This window comes from Syngnathus scovelli, chromosome 19 (genome assembly GCF_024217435.2).
Source record: "Syngnathus scovelli strain Florida chromosome 19, RoL_Ssco_1.2, whole genome shotgun sequence".
Taxonomy (NCBI): domain Eukaryota; kingdom Metazoa; phylum Chordata; class Actinopteri; order Syngnathiformes; family Syngnathidae; genus Syngnathus; species Syngnathus scovelli.
The window spans coordinates 927,850-944,986 of record NC_090865.1 but is presented as its reverse complement, the minus strand read 5'-3'; the positions used below and the strand labels follow the sequence as shown (position 1 = coordinate 944,986).

The 17,137-nt window shown below is 44.3% G+C and overlaps 3 protein-coding genes and 1 non-coding gene across 5 annotated transcripts in view; 3 read left to right on the top strand and 1 right to left on the bottom strand.

Annotated features, from left to right (window-relative positions):
* The window catches only part of trps1 (trichorhinophalangeal syndrome I), a 95,615-nt gene extending 83,871 nt beyond the window's left edge, over positions 1-11,744 (bottom strand). For both annotated transcript variants that reach the window (XM_049750697.1, XM_049750698.1), the window contains exons 1-6: positions 11,675-11,744; positions 11,467-11,542; positions 8,461-8,533; positions 7,970-8,061; positions 6,624-6,726; positions 4,847-4,934 (exon numbers count right to left, since the gene is read on the bottom strand). The gene's annotated coding sequence lies outside the window, so the exon portion shown is untranslated. The remainder of the gene's footprint in view (positions 1-4,846; positions 4,935-6,623; positions 6,727-7,969; positions 8,062-8,460; positions 8,534-11,466; positions 11,543-11,674) is intronic.
* On the top strand, positions 9,061-9,132 carry trnah-gug (transfer RNA histidin (anticodon GUG)). Its single transcript has one exon. It is a non-coding gene; the product is annotated as a tRNA-His (tRNA).
* clptm1l (CLPTM1 like) lies at positions 9,571-14,806 on the top strand. The gene is made up of 18 exons (XM_049750720.2): positions 9,571-9,856; positions 10,382-10,628; positions 10,698-10,792; positions 10,901-11,090; positions 11,181-11,356; positions 11,435-11,513; positions 11,640-11,757; positions 11,822-11,916; positions 12,012-12,096; positions 12,196-12,299; positions 12,427-12,492; positions 12,642-12,692; positions 12,768-12,850; positions 12,918-12,952; positions 13,036-13,091; positions 13,178-13,222; positions 13,490-13,605; positions 13,687-14,806. The coding sequence occupies exons 2-18, from the start codon at positions 10,464-10,466 to the stop codon at positions 13,769-13,771; spliced, it is 1,644 nt and encodes a 547-aa protein (XP_049606677.1). The 5' UTR covers positions 9,571-9,856; positions 10,382-10,463; the 3' UTR covers positions 13,772-14,806.
* On the top strand, positions 14,669-15,870 carry rplp1 (ribosomal protein lateral stalk subunit P1). The gene is made up of 4 exons (XM_049750728.2): positions 14,669-14,886; positions 15,385-15,459; positions 15,542-15,659; positions 15,749-15,870. Exons 1-4 carry the CDS (start codon positions 14,815-14,817, stop codon positions 15,829-15,831), a joined length of 348 nt encoding a protein of 115 aa, XP_049606685.1. The 5' UTR covers positions 14,669-14,814; the 3' UTR covers positions 15,832-15,870.
* The last annotated feature ends 1,267 nt before the right edge of the window (positions 15,871-17,137 follow it).

The window sequence follows — 17,137 nt, the reverse complement described above, 5'->3', positions numbered from 1 at the left end:
ATGAGGAAGGAGAAAAATGTGCAGAGCGGAGATCAGAAATCTGCATTTGTGACCATTTCACAGAAAGACAAATGGCACGTCTCCTTCCCCGCCGAGAAGGGAAACTGAGGCGAGGGGAAAAAGTCCACATGCTTGGAAGCGCCGGTTAAAAGTCAGGCACAGATAAGAACGGGAGGAGACAAGAACGGATGGAGGGGGCGAAAAGACGAGGAGCATCACGGAGAGCGCCTGCTAACGGAAAGGCGAGCGCTAACATTCCTGGCCGAATAGATCAGCTGGCAAGACGAGAAAGACAAACACGGCAAAGGAAACCGCGTCTAGACTGCTCGCTCGCTCGCTCGCACGCACTCGCAGATGCGACCTGCTACCATGGACAATGTGGGTGACTGCTTCCAAGAACGTAAACGGGGAGAAGGAGGAGGATGACGATACGAGCCGAGGGAAAATCAGGCCCAAAGGTAGAATGAGACAAATGGGGTCGTTGCGGCTCGTCAATTGGGATCTCCAAATATGGACTCGTTATTTCCGGTCGAGCTTTGACTGATTTGAGTAGCTTCTGATGGGAACTTGCCCTGCCCAATATGGCCGCCACATTGACATTGCTTCAGCAGGCTGCTGTATCATATCTGCTCGTCACTTCAACGTTGTCCTAATTCAATTTTATTCTTTTTTTTAACCATTTATAAAAATGGCAAACATATTTTTGTTGAAAAAAAAGTGTTTGCATGTGTACAAGTGCTTGCCTGGTCTGTTTTATCTGAGGTGACTCAAAAAGATTTGTGGTAAAGATAACTTCTGGTTACACTCAGACAGGCTTCAGATCTATGATTAATCCTCTTTCAAGCAGTTGAAAAAAAAAAAAAAAAAATCCAGTAAGACACGACATTTATTTGACTCTATGCCTCAGGTCAAAGAGGAAATCCACAAAGTTCAAATGAAACTGATGTTGGGCTTCCGGGCTACATGAGGACGGTAAGAGTGGCTCTTTAATAAACACGAGTGAGTCACGCTTTTACATTTGCTACAAATACGTGAGATTTGTCATCCAGTTCCATGTGAGTCAGTTTCCTTATTAGTGGAAAAATCTATGAGTCGCACGATGGCTAAAAAATATATGACTTGATGCCAACATTACCGACCACTACAAAGACTGGGGGTGGGAAAAAAAATAGCGCAGGAAGTCAGTGATGAATGACCTTGAGTCTCATCAGAGAAAAGTTTGCGCTCGCTCGGAGGACGTGGATTTCTCAAGGGACCGGGATCTCGTACAGTCACCTGACCCTGACCTCCATATGTGCGAGCGTAGCTTCCTCGCAGAGCTCTCCCGAGTGATTGACGGGTCAAACGGGCTGTGCGCTGATTGCTAATTGGTCTCGGGTAACTCCAAAACTTTCAATCAGCTCCACCACTTGGAGTGGAAAATAGACTTCCGTGACACCTCAGCGAGTTTTCTCTCCAATAAGAACCTTGAAGGTGACCCGCTCACTGGGAGGCCTCCAACTCGCCACGGAAGATGCCTATCGTGACCTTATTAGACGTGACGACGAGTCGCTCAAAATGTTGTCTGCTGCCAAAGTATCGAATCTGTCCCATGGCTCTCACCTGTTGGACTCTCAGATGAAGACTGTGGTAGGTTTATAGGCTAAAACAGACGAGCTCAACCTGAAAGTTCCCGTTGCAATCAGCCGTGGACTTTGCAAGGCGTTTGATGTGTTCGCCGTATATGGAAATGAATTGAAAGCGCTCAGCGGGACAGCGAGCAATCGAGCGAGGCGAGTGCGAAACGTCGACGGGAAGACGGCGGCGGGGGGGATCAAAGAGCAAGCTTGGTATTATCCGGAGCTTCTTTGATGAGTCGCGAGTTGGAATTTACCACCTTCATATATGATCCACGAATATTATTCCACCCAAAAATGTCTGCGCGGTTGCCATGTGTCTAAACGTGACAAATAGCTAGCAGCTCTGAAGGGCAAGACTGTAGCTTGTAAATGCGAGATGTCGCCGCCGCTACAACTCCTTCCGTTGTGCGCTTTCAGAAAGGAACAGATCAGATTAGCAGAGGATGACGTTTATGGATTTACCGCCGATACCGCAACGTCTAATCGGAATTCCAGAGTAGTCGTTTTACTTCCCTCCGTCACATTCTAGCCATCGCTGGAATTTCCTACTTTACTCATCACTCCGCACAACATTACAAAATAGAAGGGTAGGATTTTCTTCTTGGTAAAAACATACGTCATTGAATTCAATGTAAAGATTTGTTTTTGCTTCAATTCAACAGACATTGCGCTGATCCTTCACGTGTGTACGTCTTGGCCACCAGGGGGCAGTGTCATACAGACATAATGGATTTGCTTTAGATGACAAAGAATACATCTTAAACTATATATTTATAGATGCACAAATGTTGGAATAGATGACACAACACACAAAAAAAGATCTTAGCAGTTGAAGCCGCTTTTGTCTGGGAGCTTCATGTCTTCGTTTGAAGCAGGATTACAGAATATTTGGCAGTTGGTGTCACCGTCAGCGGCGGCCGTATTGGACACGACCGCCACAAGGCAAACCATCTGGCAAATCAGATGCGACTTTCAGTACAGAACAAACCGTCTTACTGAAGCGAGATGTGCAAATACTTTGTCACTGTACTTAAGTATATCTCCAGGTATTTGCTCTTTGCTTAAGTGTTCATTTTTATTTTAACCACCACGAAGGACAGCAGATATACGTATGTCCTTGGACTCTTCTTCCTTATGTACAGGAACTGAACCAGCACTTGTACTTTTTGCACACCTACGTAATTATAGCCCGTGGGCGATTTACCACTTTTGGCGGCCACTCACGACGCCCTCAGCAAATAAATGCCAAGCTGGACAATTTTCTGTCTAACTTATTCTAAAGTGTTTGTGACGTCTTCATGAATTTATGATTTACTTGCGCTGCTCTGGTGACTTGCGGCAATTTTTAGTTCCTTGGCAGCCAACGTGGCCCTGTTTTAACTGTCAGCTACGCCCCGGGAAAATAAAAAAATAAAGGGCAAAATTGATGCGCTGGCCCGTTGAAGGAGATGAACACTCTTGAAATGTTGTTGATGTATAGCCATCTCGGCTGTCCTCAACTGAGGAGAGAACTCTTCTCATTTGTTACGCATCCGGCTAAGCCTACTGACAAAATTAGCAAAGTAGCAACAAGGACAAGCAAAAAAAATAAAAAATAATGAGCTTCTCAAGGATTGGCACGTTTTGAGATAAAGACCGGACAGCCACTTTATGTGACGTGAGTAATGACGCAAAGAGAGAAGAAACGCAAATGCAGGAAGGCCTTCGAAGAGGAACGTGAGGACCACAACGCTTCCACTCACGAAAGCAGTTGATAACCGAGCTGCCCAATTACACTGGTCGGTTGGAAAAGCTCCTCCACGGAGGTAAACACGTATTTACCAGCTTAACATCTTTTTACTGGTGTTTGCCGACAAGATAAATCATTTATCAAAGTGGCAGTCAACACTTGTTTATATTGGTCTGGGTGAGTCAATGAATGGATATGTTGTTTTTCAAGCATCTTACTCAGCATGCAACACGCCCTCTGAGCGCAAACCGCAACCTTTCTGATCTCGCGCCACGCATTCACTGTCGAGACGACATGCAAACCGCCAGGGTTTTTTTTTTTTTCTCTTTTCTCAACGTTGTACACACCAGCGGGCCGCCGCGAGAGCGCGGCTCTCCTTGGGGTGTTATGGCGCCGCAACAACATTACGCCGCGTCCACTCTCGACTTGTGACGAGGGGGGTCTCGTTATTAGCCAGGCCCAAAAAATGTGAGGAATCATGAATTACGATGACGGGTGTCTTTCATCAGATTTTTGAGAAGCATGATTTGTCACAACATTAAGGGGGCAGCTGCATAATGGAATGAAATCCATTACCTGGGTGCTAAATCTTAGCCACAAAGAAAATAATATTCACTTCTGCTTGCGTGTCTTGAGGCTGTTCTGATATGGGCAATGACAAATGATCAATGTGCAAGCTACTCGAGATATGCTACCAGGCTTCTATCCCATCAATCGTTTATATTTCCATACAGCATCGAGCACTACCGTATAAAGTATCACTTTTTGTTTTTATACAACTATAATAACTCCATAATTTCAGAACTGTGAAGCAGACGAGCAAACCACTTGTCTGCCCCGGAGCTGATCAGTTTGTGCACAATGTTTGATAAGCATCTGGCTTCGGTCTGATGGGCGCCTCCGTCAGACAAAAAGTGCCATCACCCTCTCCTGTCAAGTACTCTTCAGCCAAGCGTACGCGCGCTGAAATGATGGAGTGACTTTACAAGAGGAACATACGGTATATTGGGCTCGTGGGCAGATGCCGGCCGGCCATATTATACGATGAATTGAATTTGTTGCATCAAGTCCGGCCCTGCCTCACGTTGACTTTCCGCTCGCCGCTCAGGTTCAGCCTGTATAGATTGCGCGCGTCGACGTACGTCTGCTTTTCTAATAAGAGCGCATTGCAACGTTGGGGCAAGAGATGGCGAATGTAAGCATGGAGGTAGCAGAAAGGGAGGAGGGCGCTTGCTCCTGACTTTGTGCTTTTGTCAACAGTGCCATCCAGTGGATATCAACATCTTGGAAGAGATGGAAAGCACATATGAGCCTCATCATTTAACAGCTACTTCCAAGAGTGTGTTTACATTGTCCTGATTATGACCCACCGGAACCTTTACTGTACATTTGCGTACATTTTAATATGGCTCAGTCTATCAAAATACTTTGTTGATACACTCAGCAATTAAAGGTGGATGCCCTCACACGGTGCGTTCAGGGATGCTCGGACACCTACCTTTAAGCAGGTGGGAGGCCGACATCTTTTTCAGGAGATCCATGTTGTCGCGTCCTGTCACATTATCTTTTTTTGCTCTTGTGCGTCTCTGTGAAAGATTGAATACAAAGACTTTACTTTGGGGTTCTTTTTGTGTCTGAATGAGTTGTCATGGAAACAAAATGTGCACCCAAGGCAGATAAGGAGAAAACACTAAATGATTACATTAAGTACACTTTTGCACATCATAAACACTCCAGGCATAAAAGGCAGAACTGAAGTTTAATAACCTTCAGCAAAAACTTGACTGAGCTGAAATACACTTCCTATTTTCAGTCTTATTTAGTCACTTTTACAGTGGGGAACAAACGGCTGTGCTGCCATCTAGTGGACGACAGTGGAATTACATCCACCATAAACAAGAAGCGATATAAAAAAACTGCGAATCTGGAAGCCGGCATGAATAGGGCCTCGCTGTGCATAATTTGTGATAAAGCTACTTTAGTGGATTCCATCACATTGTGCAAGTGTAAGTAAAAAAAAAAAAAAAGAAGACACACATGATGACTCACATGCACACACACTTTTGCCTTTTCTTTACCAAGAGCAGCAAGCACTGAGCTGATAAAGTTTATCAGGCAACACACACCTGCAATGGAGGGCAATGGAGCCTGCTACCACTTCTCAGTGTGTGCGAATTTCAGTATGTTTGTGTGTGTGTTGGGGTCGCGTTAATGCTGTTGGGGCCCGAGGTGACAATAACACACCTCTCGCTTGAGTGTGCAACACACATCACTGCACGCTCACAGACTGTGTGTGTGCATGTATGTGTGCTAGTATGCCTACGCGGCGTGCATTTGCTCTTCGGCGCTAAGCTCAACTTTATCGCATGTTGGCATCTAAATCCAGGAATAAATGTATTCTATATTGAACGCATAAAAGTTGTTCTGAGTAGCAAAGTGACTAATCTGCAGCAACTCACTTTTGGGCACCCGGCTGTTAAGAGCATGGTTCGGTACCTAAACATGCACAAGACATAGTGACGTCGCCGAACTTCAAAATCTAATTTCTGCAAATAAATCAAAGACAATTTAGAACTAAATTAAAAAAGAAGTTGAGCCAAACATTTTCCTGCAAAATCCATCCATTTGTATCCATCTCAGGGGGTGGCCATCTTGTCACTTGCTGCTGACTGAAAATGACAACACCGTTTCTAAGGTAAATAACCAATCGGGTTTGAATACAGGAAGTTTCTGCCAAGAGGTGAGGTGAGGTGAGGTGAGGTGAGGTGGCAGCTTTAACTTCTTTTGCAATCATCTATAATGGGTCCAAAGCTAACAAAAGAAAGACAACAACTGTGGTGTGTATTTCGGGGCGGGTAGTAAAGCTTCTCCAAAAGGCCGCTCGGGGCTCCCAAACGGGACGATGATGAACGTTGCATCGCCGCCTTTGTCACTTTGTCAAGCCGGCTGTCAGTCACTCTGTCACCGTCAAGCAGCCTGGCGAGCTAAGGCCGCATCAATCACACTCTTGTCAGCTGCAAAGGCCTGTTTGCCGTGGACGGATTACACACTTTTGGGCCAACACGCAATGACTATTGATCTAGCTCCCCTAAATGAACGCCATCTGGCTCATTAAGGAGGGCAAATATTTGCAGCTATATATTGTCGGAACAGAAAGCACAAAAAGGAGCACCGCCACCACACACACACACACACACACACACATCTCATATCATAAAGCAGTAAAAAGCAAAAGTGACACTTTTCCAGAGTGATTACTTAAACTGTGTTGTTACCTTTTAGGCCTGGTGTGTCCCACTTTGTAATCCACCTGTGTCAAGCAAACGCTCACTGCAGGCGTGTCAATACTTTTCCTTTACAGAACCACAGCGCCCCTTCCTGGTGAAATAGTAGAACAGCAGCTCTTACAAATCTGTGAGGGTTGCTGAAATGGTTTGGTTAAGATAAGTCTGAAGTCTAATAAAACAGGCAGAGGGACACGAGTGCAAATAAGGATAGAGTATGAAATCCAGAGTTTGAATCAGTTCAATTTTTCCTTCTCTTCCCAATCTGATGCGGGTCATTTTCTCTGCGTCAAAGAGCCTTTTGTCACTCGTGTGAAGCTTGATGAAGAGAGCACGGATGGATGAACAGATGGACAGATGGATGGATGGATGGATGGATGGATGGATGGATGGATGGATGGATGGATGGATGGATGGATGGATGGATGGATGGATGGATGGATGGATGGATGGATGGATGGATGGATGGATGGATGGATGGATGGATGGATGGATGGATGGATGGATGGATGGATGGATGGATGGATGGATGGATGGGGGTGAAAGATAGTGCAAACACCTGAAAGAAAGAACAGAAAAGGGAGGAGGTGAAGGAGGAGGGAGGGGGGCAGGGGGGGGGGGGGGCACAACTCACATCTTGTGAAGACAGCACACATGCTGAGTTTCAAAGTGGTGCAGTACGACTGAGTGGGCATGCATACTAATTCCGAGATGTTGGTGTCTGTTGGAAGGTCACCGCGTACGTTTTCAGTGATCATCGCTGTGACTTATGAACATACTTCATCCATATAGGTATTTTTGTGCTAAATGGATCCCCTGCGAGCATCTGAAAGCGTCAACGTTTGATGCCGCTTCACATTGGATTTGTGCTCTTCTTTTCAAAGAGATTACAAGCAGATTGCGACTTGCTTCACTCCTTTGCACGTGCGAGTATGTGTTGAGTGGACTTGCTGTGCCCTGGTCAAATTGAACTGTCATGGCTAGAATGGGCACTTTGATCATTTCATGTTCATGCAGTGAAGGGAAAAGAGAAGGATGAGTCGAGCGGAAGGGAGGGAGGGAGGAGGGGAAAAGCTGAGTGGAAAAAGGATGGACAAAATAAGGTGAGTGGCGGGAGGGACAAAATGAAAAGGGGAATGCAAATGAGAGCAAGAAATATACATACATTCAAAAAAATCAAAGCGGAAAACTATGAATGGGGCGGACAAGAGCGGGCGAGGGCAGGAAGAAACTGGAGGGCACGCCGACAAAAAGACGGGCAGCTGATGGAGGATAAGGGATGAAAGCTTCCTTTCACTCTCGCGATGGGGATGCGCTTCGCATGGCATGCCACTTACCCACCATCCATAGTGTGAGATGACTTCCCAGAATTCCTTTCATGTCCACCACACCGGTATTGGTCCTTCAGGATGGAGCCTGAGGTGGGAAACTTCAAGACACAAACATTGGGCATGATTAACTGCTGTTGAGAATGGACATGGCAAGAACTTTCTGAGCCCACTTCTGACAGCAAATGTAAAAATGAAGTGTGATTTGATTATTGCATTGCATAAAGAATTTATTTGCAGAAGATAGTGACAGAGCCCTGCTGCAAACAACAAAAATCTGTTAATGACGGAAAAGCACTATCTTTGTCTAAACATCACCCAGGTGCCACAAGATGATTAGTGATTAGTTTAAAATGTAACCATCTTGTGGCACCAGTGGCAATTGAGGAGCTTCATTTAAAGATGAAATGAAGCGTCTCAATTCACTTCAACATATTTGATAGATGAATGGATAGTTGCGTGTGGGCCAGGTCAAGTGTGCGGATGTGAGTGTGTGCTACCTTGGAGGACAGCAGAAGGGTATCCAACTAACTTCTCAGCTCGTTCAATCACAAGGTGACAGGGAACAGGAGGCTGCAGAGAGAAGGAGAGAAATAATGAAGGCGACAAGGCAAGACGGATGGCGAGAGGTTAAAGATTCCGATAGACGGGCGGGAGAGCGGTGCAGTGGAGGGACAGACGGGCAGCATTAAAAAGAATAGTGTGGACTCGCCAGGGTGGCGGCATTGTTTAATCATGGGGAAACAAGACTGCAGGAAAAGGGCTGAATGGAGATGGGTAAATGAGAAGAGTGACAGATTTGAGATGAAAAAAGTCAAGCCAGGAGCCTGCCCAGTCCAATTGGGCTCCAGCATAAGGCTACATGGTAAAATAAAATGATCATAATAAAAAGAAGGAGGAAAAAAATAATAAAAGGATGCATGTGCAATACACTCCCAAAAAGTATTAAGTAGGGTAAAAAAGTTGGAACTGAATTCCAACCAGTGCTCCTATTTTAAAAGCTTATTTATTTTGGGTGAGTTTTGGAAGCACAATTGCAATGTTTGGTTGATGACGTCATCTGTAAGTCCAGACCTCTGTTTGCTAACGGTGACCTATAAGCCGTGATCGTATAGTGGTTAGTACTCTGCGTTGTGGCCGCAGCAACCCCGGTTCGAATCCGGGTCACGGCATTTTCGTACAACTCAACGTAGATTAATATGGCTGAAAGCTAAATTTTGCATCAAAACATGATAACGTCACTTCACACAACGACTCCTGAAATATTTCAAAGTACATACAATGCATCATCAGAATACATGCAGTTTGGGACAGCATATTGGCGTAAATTGCACATCGTGCCACTTCCATAATTCAAATACTGCATGTTGACAGAAAAATTAACAATTTTTAAAAAGCACAGATTGCCAATAGACTACCCTCTGTCGCATTTTAAGGCAACAGTGACCGAATTTAAATGTCTCTTGGTTACCGTTCAAAAACGAATTGCTTATTTTGATTAACTAACGAACACGTCGATCGATGTACAATATTATACAGGTATACTGCTGACAGCGGCACTCGTTGGAGCAGTATTCCCGCTATTTCTCGCGTTAACTAAACCGTCCAAATCCCGTCCAAATCCCAAACCAGGAAGTGCGTAACGGAAGTATTGTAAATCCACCTCACGTTAAGCGACTGCAAATGTGATTTTTTTTATTATTTTTTTTTTGTTCCCTGAATTGCGATGCGGCTGAAAAGGGGTCTCGCATGCATAATATTTGGACCAGTGGCCGAGCCGGACTTTTAAAGAAGACGATCTCGTCGCGTTGAATGAGACAGCCGGGAACGACTGCACCGAGAGAGTCACTAGAGTCCCGTCATTCGGTCACTGACAGCCTGACACTTTCTACACCGGTTAGTTGGAATCGAAACCATGTATGCCTTATCAATATTTATGTGTGGAACCAAAATAATAGCCCCGTTGGACTAAGGAATCTGAAACATTTACAAATATTTGACTACTTCCTTATGTATGTCTAAAAATGAGATGCATTTCATCTCTCTCAGCCGCCAGAGGTGGTAGTTCAAGTACAATAACAAAGTAGCAATATGAATACATTTTCAGGTATTTGTACTTCACTTAGTATTTATTTAGATATGCACGAGTACAAACTACAAGCCTGACTCAAAGGCACACATCAAAGCTTGGCAGTGGTGCTTCAACTCCTCGTTTTAGCAGATCACATTGCCAAAATTAAACAGAAAAAGTTTCTGCCTTTACAAATTTGTCATTTTGGTAAAAAAAACATCTGAAATTTTTTTTGTCACTCACTTAACCCTTGTTTCAATTCTGCCACATATAAAGATGATCCAGTTAATGGTGCACTAACAATGATAAAACCAGATGAGCACGTTGGCCAAATGTCCTTGTTGTTGTAGTTGCTGCTTATTGGCACCCAGATTGGGATGGGCCAGCCCTGCAGCTAGCCAAGGAGACGCCGAACCGCCCCGCCCCGCCACTATGTTTCTGAAATCGTCATTCACCACCCTGGTGGTGGGTGTGTTCGTGGTGTACGTTGCGCACACCTGCTGGGTGATGTACGGCATTGTGTACACCGTGCCGTGCGAGCCCCCCAGCGGCGCCGGCTGCATCACACCCTTCCTCGCAGGAAACCCTGAGCTCCAGGTCAGGAAAGCATGATGCGATCAGAAGACCTGATTTTGTGATTAAATGCCATTTGTGTGGATCTTCCAGATGAGCATCTACACAGCCCTCCGGCCCAACGCAGAAGGAGGGCACACCCTCATCCACAAAGAGGAGATTTTTAATATCAACGAAAAGTTTGAGAGGTCCGGCTGACATCATTATGTATCAGCCCGTGCTTTAGCAACTTTTGCTCTCACAGAGAACTCGCATTCGCAAATTCTGGCATCACCAAGTGTTGGTTTCTTCCACAGGACCGTGAACGTCTCGTTACCCAAGAAGACGCGCAACAACGGCACTCTGTATGCGCTGGTGTTTGTCCACCAGGCCGGAGTCACCCCGTGGCAGGACCCGCAGGAGGTGCACCTGGTGGCCCATCTCACCGCCTATATGGTGCCCAAGCCACCCGAAATCTCCCTCATATCCCGAGAGGACCAAAGTGAGGTGAGGCGCACTTGAGCGGGCTTAACGATGGTTATGGAGCGACAACCCGACTGGCACGTTAACGTGCGTATTTGCTTTCCCATCGCGCAGGATGTGACGGAAGAAGCTCGCCAGACCAAACAACGCAAAGAAGAAGAAGCAAAAAGAGGCGTGTCCGAGCAGCCTGTCTCGCACTGGCGCTCTCGCCTGACGCTAAACATCGTGGGCGACCATTTTGTTTTTGACAAGGAACACGTTCCAAATGACGTGCGCCGCTACCTCCGAGCGTGAGGCTCCGCAAACCTTGTTATCGATACATGTGTATCTCTCCTACGTATATCTATCAAGATGTTGATTGTTTTTAGGTTTCAAAATGGCAAGAAGCTGGTTTACCTACCTCTGCTCTTTGTTGATGAACTCAGCAACCGCGTCAAGGATCTCCTGGTAATTGCAACCCCTTTGCTTTTCTGTTGCTACAAAAGTTACACACAAAAAACGTGACATGAATTCATCTGCAATGACGACGAGTAAAGCAGCATTACATTTTGCAACCTCATGTTGTGTTAATAGGAGATCAACAGTACCAGCCGGGTACTTCCTCTTACCATCTCCTATGACGCCATCTCCTTGGGAAGACTCCGATTCTGGATCCACATGCAGGATGCGGTCTACTCCCTGCAACAGTTTGGTACGAGTCTCAGAATCACTTTGGTCCTGTGCCACCATTTCACGCTGCCCTTTGCCCTTCGCAGGCTTTACGGAGAAGGATGCCGATGAGATTAAAGGTATCTTCACAGACACCAACTTGTACTTCTTGGCTTTGACCTTCTTCGTGGCCGCCTTCCACGTGAGTCTCGTGCTTGTTTTGGATTAAGGTGAATCAAATGGACAGAAGAGTCAAAAAGATCTCCTCCTCCTCCTCCTCCTCCCCATTGTCTCCAGTTGCTTTTTGACTTCTTGGCCTTCAAGAATGACATCAGCTTCTGGAAAGAGAAGAAAAGCATGGTGGGGATGTCAAGCAAAGCTGGTAGGACAACTCATGTATATTCAAAATGCCCCCACACATACACACCTCTTAGAGAAAAAAAAAAACAAATCCTGAAATAATACTCATTTCCTTTGCCAGTGCTGTGGCGATGCTTCAGCACCATCATCATCTTCCTTTACCTGTTTGACGAGCAAACCAGCCTGCTGGTCCTCATCCCCGCCGGCATCGGCTCAGTTATTGAGGTGAGCCCGCGCAGTTTAAATTGTACATAGAGCGCAATCTACCATCCCCTTAAAAACTAATAGCTTCCAGATCATTTCATTGCTCGTCTAACTTCTACAACTCGGACTAAGAGGATGTTTGTTGTAGGTGTGGAAAGTGAAGAAGGCCTTGAAGATTCAGGTCCTCTGGAAAGGAGGGAAACCGACGTTCCTGGTAGGTTCAAGGGCACAAACAAACATTGACTACAGCCGTGTTCCCCAAGCAATGCTATTGGGCTGCACACAAAGTATTTTTTTTTTTTTTTTTTTTTTAGGAGCACATCATACGCAAACAATAGAAACATTGTTTTTTTCCCTCTGCAGTTTGGCAAGTTAGACGAGTCTGAGAGAAGAACAGAAGAGTACGACACTCAGGTAACCCGGCAACTATTTTTGCTCTTGTGTTTTGCAATCTAATGAATGTGATGATTATTTCCCCCCCCCCGTAAGGCCATGAAGTACCTCTCGTACCTTCTCTACCCGCTGTGCTTGGGAGGAGCGCTTTACGCCCTAATATTCCTGCGATATAAAAGGTTGGTAAGTTCATAAGCGTTGGTTGAAGTGCCCACTAATGGCGTGTCTTATCTGTGTCTGTTGTAGTTGGTACTCGTGGCTCATTAACAGTCTGGTGAATGGTAGGTTTGCACCGGCAACTGCTTTTATTGCTCAACTTTAGAACTCAATCGTTTTTTTGTTGTTGTTTCCTCATTTATTTTAGGTGTCTATGCCTTTGGCTTCCTCTTCATGCTTCCTCAGCTCTTTGTCAACTATAAGGTGAGCTTGCAGCTATTTAACAGGCAACTGTCATAAATGAATATGTCATAAAAATGTTTTGTTTTGTTTTTTATTTACTTCAACAGTTGAAATCAGTGGCCCATCTGCCCTGGAAGGCTTTCATGTACAAGGTGACTTTGAGATAAAAAATGGGTGAATCTATTTTGGTATAATTAAAAGGGATAATAGTAAAAAGATTAGTCACTTACAAAAGTAAAGTCAATTCAACAAAATGAATTCCTCGATAATAAAGTCATAGTATTGGGATTTGAAACATTCTAGCTTTGACGGGATGAAAAAATGCATTATTAAGTTTGCAGGCATTCTAAAAATGACGGTGCTGTTTTACAAAGATGTATGCAAGTATGTCATTTTTTTTAATCGAATGCTATCGTCAGGCATTCAACACCTTCATCGATGACGTGTTTGCCTTCATTATCACCATGCCGACATCCCACCGACTGGCCTGTTTTCGAGACGACGCGGTCTTTCTCATTTACCTTTACCAGCGATGGTACGCACACATTAACACGCGCACGCACGCACACACACACGCAAGCGCAAAATTTCAGCTAAAGCTCTCGCCCTTCCGCAGGCTCTACCCAGTGGACAAGACGAGAGTCAACGAATATGGAATTTCGTACGACGACGATCCCAAAAGGAAATCTCACAAGGACTAAAAAAAGATGAGGCATTCAAGTGAAGTAACATTAATATCCTTATGTGATTGTAAATGTGGTTTTAACTGGATTCCCCTCTCAAATATTGAGCGGATCATTTTTGGGAGGATTTGAGAGGACACAATTTTGTATTTTTTTTTCCTAATGCCTCATCTCTGTTGCATTGTTGCATCCAGCAGACATTTCCGATAAATCTTTTGTTTGCTTTGTCCTATTCCTATCAGGCTACCACTTAATTCCATTTTGCACAAGTATTTAACATATGGAACGTGTTAGTGCCAAATGTGAGAGGAATTTTTTGGAACGTTTATGCGGCTTATTTGCGTGTAGCAGAGTCGTTCCGTTGGATGTTTTTAAATGGGCACTGAAATGGACGGACAAAGTATTATCACACATTTGTCACATTCCTTTCCATTGTTGTAATGTGTGACTTTCTGAAACATTCTCTCAAATTTCAGGGGTTTCTCTCCCGGTGTAGTTGCAGATGTTTTTTTTTTTTTTTTTTATGGGTATAATTGGTATTATTATTTGAGATCAAATAAACTGACTGAATATGTAAACTGATTTGGATGATTTTTATTCGTACTAGTGTAATAATGTAGGGTAACTGTCAAATATAATAAAATACATGTATATTGTATTGCACATTGTATACACACATCAAAACAAATATGTCAGTTGTTTAAAAAAATATTTCTAAACCAGAAACTGGCTTTAACCTTTTGTTGCCTATATGTAGTAAGATATAACTGTACTTTGAACGGAAGTATTTTTGGCACGTCTGAATTTGTTTAAAGAACGACAGAAAACCAAACCACCGGAACCCCGTCAGTCGTCACTGGCCTTGCGTCATGACGTCATGTCCCCGCGACGCAGAGTATAAAATAGAAATTCACGCCCACAACCGTCCCTTTCTCCATTAACAGGAAGTTGACGTGCCTAAGGTGCTCGGTTCTTCACCCGAAGCTAAGGCCTGTAATCCGGCGACTAGCACCATCAAAATTAGGCATCCGACACCCTAAACGTGAAAACAAATTAATACGATGGCTTCCGTATCCGAGCTAGCTTGTATTTACTCGGCTCTCATCCTCCACGACGATGAAGTCACTGTCACCGTAAGTGTCCCGTACCACCCGTTAGCCACGCCACCGATCGGGTTCATTTTTAGTCTTCCACTCGCCACACAATGACCACACTTAAAGTTACGTTTTGAGTGTAAAGGCTGGGAAACGACATTTAAAGTTATCTGCCTTTTATAGTAGATTTAAGTCGAGCTGCTATCGCAAATGCTAGGCTAACTCTTGGCAGGACACGAGTGATCACTGTCAACAATATGAACGCTGTAGCTTTAGATTTACTATTGTTGAAGAAAATAAACAAATTAAAAATGCACGCCCAATGACTTATCACAAAAGCTACAATTGTTTAAAAATAGCGCGCCAAACATTCAGTTGCACGTTACAATAATGTAATAATGCAAACCTTAACTATTGCTAGTATCCCTACTTTAATGAGATTGTTTGCAATGATAACTTAATAAATGTTACAAACGGAAGCGTATGCTCCACACTTTACATGAATGCATAATAATGATCTAATGTTTTTGTATCTAGGAGGACAAGCTGAATGCCCTGATCAAGGCTGCCGGCGTGAGCGTGGAGCCTTTCTGGCCCAGTCTCTTTGCCAAGGTAATGTCAAAGTGCAGTTTCCGCGCCTAAATGACACATGACAAGGACAGAAAGAGGCTTACCTGCATTTTGCGTCCCGTAGGCGCTGTCCAACATTGACATCGGCAGCCTGATCTGCAATGTCGGTGCTGGAGGTGGCGCGCCAGCCGGAGCCCCTGCTGCCGGAGCAGCTGTTGCCTCTGCTGGAGGAGATGCCCCAGGTATAAAAGAAGATTCATAATAACCAATGTGGGGACTTAACTTTTCAGGGTTCATCATCAATGTGTTTATTTGTCTGTTCACCCCAAAGCTAAGGCAGAAGAGAAGAAAGAGGAGAAGAAGGAGGAGTCTGAAGAGTCTGACGACGACATGGGTTTCGGTCTTTTTGATTAAACGGGCTGTTTTTCTAAAAACAATAAAATGTCCAAAACATCTTCTGTGTGTTTCAAGGCCTAGCTAAAAGAAACTAACATGTTTACAGTAATTATATTTTCACATCTTAACACCTTGCAGAGGTGTGCAAAGGATGGTCTGATGTTGCTCACTGAGCATTTAAATCAGGGGTGTCAAATTCAGTTTAGTTATGGGCTGTATCGGTCACAGTTTAAGAATAACTAGTTTTGAAACGTAAAACTAGTAAGAACTGTTCACATTTTTAAAAAGATGAATGGTCTAAAACATTTCTAGAAACGTTACTCGTTTTTGAATAGTGAAGACAATTTGCAATTTCAGTACTGACACAAAGTCGATGTCAATTTGTCTTTACAGGCAATACCATGGATTAAAATGATTGAGTTTTGTAAAATAAGTACACTTGCGCAAAATACTTAATGGAAGCAACTCGCCAATTAATGCAACACCGGAAACAGGAGAAAGTAACACAATAGTCAACACACTCGCTAATGAAATGCATGCCATTGCTAGCACCATTTTTAAAGGAAGGGAGTAGGAAGACGTATTTACTTATCCATGCTTCCCCTTACATCAAATAGTGTCAATCACGAATTTTAAACACCAATATAACATCCATCAAATTAAATGGACTTACGTATGAGGCGAAATATGTCGTTGAGAGAGTCAATTGTTGGACAAACAGATGTGCACTGCTGCTCGACAGTCCTTCAGCAATCAGACAACAAACCGACGCCATTGCCGTAGAGCTGACGTCATTACCGTAAGTCGGCCTTACTCGTCGCGATGCCGTGAAGTGACTTTAACCACTTTATATGCATGTAAATAAACACAACCCACCGCGACCACCATAAGTCGTAACCATGTTAATTGATGGTGGGCGGATGTTTTGAATGGCCCTGTCGCCCTCTCGTGGTTAATGTCTGAAGCACATGCTTAAATCATAAATACAAATATATATAGTGTATAATTGTATTTTATGTAGAGTATATTATTGCAGTGTTAGAGCTGCACTACCATTGACGGCCACACAGTGGTGGTACAGGATACTGTCAATATTGAATGCATTTAATTCAAGTCACTGATGGTGTAGCGGACATTCGCCTGACTTGTGTGCGTGCGGGCAGCGTGAGACTACTAGTGACTACACCATCAGGCAACCCGATCAATCACCAACTCTCTGTGGTTCCGTCATTCGAAGGTTAATGCTGCCACCCAGTGGACAACTAAACCTGCAAGGAACTATTTGGAGAAACGCTGCTGTTGCAAATGTTCAGAGGAGAGGCCA

Coding starts and splice junctions, on each gene's coding strand:
- rplp1 (XM_049750728.2), top strand. CDS start 14,815: ATGGCTTCCGTATCCGAGCTAGCTTGTATTTACTCGGCTCTCATCCTC. Junction 14,887..15,384: donor ACGATGAAGTCACTGTCACC/GTAAGTGTCCCG, acceptor TTTTGTATCTAG/GAGGACAAGCTGAATGCCCT. Junction 15,460..15,541: donor GGCCCAGTCTCTTTGCCAAG/GTAATGTCAAAG, acceptor TGCGTCCCGTAG/GCGCTGTCCAACATTGACAT.
- clptm1l (XM_049750720.2), top strand. CDS start 10,464: ATGTTTCTGAAATCGTCATTCACCACCCTGGTGGTGGGTGTGTTCGTG. Junction 11,917..12,011: donor TCTTCGTGGCCGCCTTCCAC/GTGAGTCTCGTG, acceptor CATTGTCTCCAG/TTGCTTTTTGACTTCTTGGC. Junction 13,092..13,177: donor AGCTCTTTGTCAACTATAAG/GTGAGCTTGCAG, acceptor TTACTTCAACAG/TTGAAATCAGTGGCCCATCT.